The sequence below is a fragment of the Setaria italica genome, chromosome IV, assembly GCF_000263155.2.
Source record: "Setaria italica strain Yugu1 chromosome IV, Setaria_italica_v2.0, whole genome shotgun sequence".
Lineage (NCBI taxonomy): Eukaryota > Viridiplantae > Streptophyta > Magnoliopsida > Poales > Poaceae > Setaria > Setaria italica.
The window spans coordinates 23,157,462-23,161,512 of NC_028453.1; the positions used below are offsets into that span (position 1 = coordinate 23,157,462).

The window sequence follows — 4,051 nt, forward strand, 5'->3', positions numbered from 1 at the left end:
CCCATTTGGTATGATGGATTAATTAGGCTTAATAGATTCGTCTCGCCGTTTAGCCTCCAATTATGTAATGGGTTTTGTAAATAGTCTATGTTTAATATTCCTAATTAGTATCTAAGCATTTGATGTGACACGTTCTAAAAATAAGCAAAGGGAACCAAACACCCCCTATGTGGTGCTACATTAACCATTTGCTAATGATGGATTAATTGGGCTTAATAGATTCGTCTCGCGAATTAGCACAGGGTTTTGCAACTAGTTTTATAATTAGCTCATGTTTAGTTCTTCTAATTAGCATCCGAACATTCGATGTGACACTGTTAAAAGTTTAGCACCTTGTATCCATGCAGCCCTGAAGCTACTCTTAAAATTCTGAAAACTAAGTCAACAAATAATTTTGTTAAGAAAAATTATAACATATTCAGAAAAGATTATCGAATGAACCAAGTTAAAAAAAAAATCGACCATCACACACTTCCATGTCATCCGATCCCTGTCCGCTAGCGCGTCCCAAAAATCCCAGACAGAAGCAAGCTCCGCTCCACCTCCACCGTCTCCCCGCCGTGCCGGGGCCCCACACCGCGCAGTCGCCTCGCCTCCTCCTCTGCCGCGAGCTGAGACTGCGAGAGACTGACACCCTCCCCGATTCGTCGAATCCGCCATTTACTCCTCACCCACCCTCTCCTACCCCTGCCACACAACACCACTGCACCCACTGGCAAGTGCCAAGCCACTATAAAACGAGGCCAAGGAGCTCCCCAAGAACAGCGAGGAGTGAGTGCTCCCTCCCCCTCCCTCCCTCTCTCTCTCTCACCACAGGTAAAGCTCTTGTGGTACTGATCCTGATGCTGATCCTTCCATCCCATTCCATTCCTTTTCCTTGGTTCTTGCATTAATGGATGTTCTTCTTGCTGTTGTCTTCTTTCCTTTGGTTGTCCTAGGTGCTGCTACTGCGGAGGGCGCCTACTGCTAGTTCGGGCCAGAGGGGATGGAGCGGTTCGGCGTGCTGGGCACGCGGCTGGGTCTGGACGGCGGCGGCGGTGGAGGCGAGCTGCCGCCTGGGTTCCGGTTCCACCCGACGGACGAGGAACTCATCACCTACTACCTCCTCCGCAAGGCCGTGGACGGCACCTTCTGCGGCCGCGCCATCGCCGAGATCGACCTCAACAAGTGCGAGCCATGGGAGCTCCCGGGTGAGTTCGTTTGAGTTTGAGTCTCTCTTCTCGTTGTTCTTCTCCATCTTGCCTCATGCAACTGAAACATTGATTCCATTGCAACTGTCGCAGACAAGGCGAAGATGGGTGAGAAGGAGTGGTACTTCTACAGCCTCCGCGACCGCAAGTACCCGACGGGCCTGCGCACCAACCGCGCTACGGTGGCCGGCTACTGGAAGGCCACCGGCAAGGACCGCGAGATCCGCAGCGGCCGCACCGGCGCGCTCGTGGGCATGAAGAAGACGCTCGTCTTCTACCGCGGCCGCGCCCCCAAGGGCCAGAAGACGCACTGGGTCATGCACGAGTACCGCCTCGAGGGCACCTACGCCTACCACTACCTCCCCAACTCCACAAGGGTCAGTAGCACCCCCGCGCCACGCTGCTCGATCGTTCCCCGGCCTTATTTTTCATTCTCTCATCTTGGGTTGCCTGTGCATGTTCCCTTTTTTCTGGCACTGCTGATTTGCTCGTCTTTTATAGAATCTCCTTATATACACATCTAAAACTCGAAAAAGATTCTGTACAAAGCTACAAATACGTACAGCACTAGGGACACATGTAATGATGATGGGATGGCAGAAGGGTAGTCACAAGCTCACTTCATCTGAATGTATGAGCTGTGAAGTCATGCATAGCATGGCTACGAGTAGTATAGAGGAGTAGCTGCACAGGGCAGGCGTCTGTACGTGTCCCAGGCTGCCAATGCGTGTAGGTTACTGCTCGCTGCTGCCACTCTATGCGTGGATATGGCAAGCGGCGAGGGGGTTAAGAACAGGGATTCGAATCTTTTCTTGGCCAGAGCCGACGATACGAGCGCAGGGATGGATCAGGGCGCGTGTGCATGGCCGCGCACAAGTTACTATTCCCACGCCGGCGTAAATGCATGCCTTGTTTGGTTTTTACTGCTGCTGTGCTAGTTTTCCTCTTTCTGATTTCTGAATCTGAGTAGAGTGGATATAATCTTCTGCGTTCATGTCTCTGTCAGCATCTACAATAGCAACTGCAAAGTGTTTTCCTTTTGGCATATGGATATGCATGCCAACTTGCCAAGTAAGGCCATGTTTAGTTACTCCCAACTCCCAACTTTGACACTATGCAAAAAGAAGATTCCCCATCACATCAAACTTGCGGTACATGCATGGAGTACTAAATGTAGATGAAATTAAAAACTAATTACACAGTTTTGTTGTACTTTGCGAGACGAATCTTTTGAGCCTAATTAGTCAATATTTGGACAATAATTCACAAATACAAACGAAACGCTACAGTGTGCTACAGTGCTGTAACAGTAATTTGGCACCTCCCAAATTCGCCAACTAAACAAGGCCTAAGATTTGGCTAGTTAATTTTCCATGACCAACAACCGAGAGATTTGTCACAGCATTCATGTGGATGCAACAAAGGCATACACTTTCCTAGTAAAAGAGGCACCTGAAACTATAGATGCGTCTTTGCTTCCTGGTCATACTACTGCAGCGAAGTTTCTTACACTGTTGCTGGTGTGTTATGTCACCCGTGCTTTGTTGGATCAGGACGAGTGGGTGATCGCGCGGGTGTTCCAGAAGCCCGGCGAGGTCCCGCCCGCCCGCAAGCACCGCCTCGGCCTCAGCAGCGCCGGCGGGGAGTCCTGCTTCTCCGACTCCACCTCCGCCTCCATCGGCGGAGGCGGCGGCGGCGCGTCCGCGTCGTCCGCTCCGCGCCCGCTGCTCCCGGACGCCTCCTCGCTGTTCGCGGCGGCGGCTGCAGCCAGCGCCGACGCCGACAGCGGCTCCTACTGCGGCGCCGCCTCCGGCGCCAACGGCAACACCGTGGTCACCGGCCGTGAGCTCGTGCCCTGCTTCTCCACTACCACCGGCCCCCTGGATGCCGCCCTCGGCATCGGGCAGCCGTACAACCCGGCCCCGCTGGCCTTCGAGCCGCCGCCGGCGGCTTTCTTCTCGAACCTGCGCTCCATGCCGGACAACCTCCAGCTGCCGCTGTTCCTCTCCGGCGGCCTGTCCACGGGCGCCTCGACGACGCTGGGCCCGCTCGGCGGCGGGGGCTTCCACTGGCCCGCCGCCGGCATGGAGGTGAAGGTCGAGGGCCGCACGGCGCCGCAGATGGCCGTCGGTCCCGGCCAGCTCGATGGGGCCTTCGGCTGGGGCTTCTAGGTGCACATAACTCCTACCTGGGCCACCGATCAATGGATGCCCTGTGGTTTTGTGCAAATCAAGTATCTTAGTGAACGATTAACTAGTGTTTGCTGTGCTCGTGTAAGAGCCTAAATTAGCTGCTACTCCGAAGTGTTAGGGTTATTCTGCTGTAGCTGTGTTTATGCTCTGTGGTTACATGTCTCTACCTGCAGTAGCAGGATGTGACTGGCCATGGATTAGTAGATCTATCAGTCAGTTGGTAAAGTGAAGTGAAGTCTTCTAGCTAGCTTTGTTGATGGATTTGATGTGTACCAGTGTAATAGACCTAGTTGCTCCTGTGGAATCCATGATGTATCTGATCGAGCATGACGACCCTGCGGACTGTCAAGGGTGTGTGTTTTGTGTCTGCTGCTTTTTATTTGTTTTTTCCATGTTTTATCCGCGCGATCCAGTGCAGAAGTATGTTGGCCTGTTCGGTCGGCTGAAAAGCTGAAACGGCTGATAAGCTGAAGTGAACAAGCTGGCTGCAAAACAAGTGATAAGCTGTTGGCCTGTTCGGTCGGCTGATAAGCTGAAGTGAACAAGCTGGCTGCAAAATGACTGATAAGCTGAAATGAGGGCCTGTTTGGCTCCATGGTGTTAAAGTTTAACACCCGTCACATCGAATGTTTGGATGCTAATTAAGAGTATTAAATATAGACTAATTAC

The 4,051-nt window shown here is 52.6% G+C and overlaps 1 protein-coding gene across 1 annotated transcript; it reads left to right on the forward strand.

The window, feature by feature from the left end:
* Positions 1-777: 777 nt before the first annotated feature.
* LOC101759874 (protein CUP-SHAPED COTYLEDON 1) lies at positions 778-3,717 on the forward strand. The gene is made up of 4 exons (XM_004965377.2): positions 778-816; positions 939-1,190; positions 1,284-1,567; positions 2,744-3,717. The coding sequence occupies exons 2-4, from the start codon at positions 986-988 to the stop codon at positions 3,359-3,361; spliced, it is 1,107 nt and encodes a 368-aa protein (XP_004965434.1). The 5' UTR covers positions 778-816; positions 939-985; the 3' UTR covers positions 3,362-3,717.
* The last annotated feature ends 334 nt before the right edge of the window (positions 3,718-4,051 follow it).

Bases quoted from the DNA above. Each gene is read 5' to 3' on its own strand.
- LOC101759874 (XM_004965377.2), top strand. From the start codon at position 986: ATGGAGCGGTTCGGCGTGCTGGGCACGCGGCTGGGTCTGGACGGCGGC. The intron at 1,191-1,283 runs GTGAGTTCGTTT...CAACTGTCGCAG, and splicing joins CGAGCCATGGGAGCTCCCGG to ACAAGGCGAAGATGGGTGAG. The intron at 1,568-2,743 runs GTCAGTAGCACC...TTGTTGGATCAG, and splicing joins ACCTCCCCAACTCCACAAGG to GACGAGTGGGTGATCGCGCG.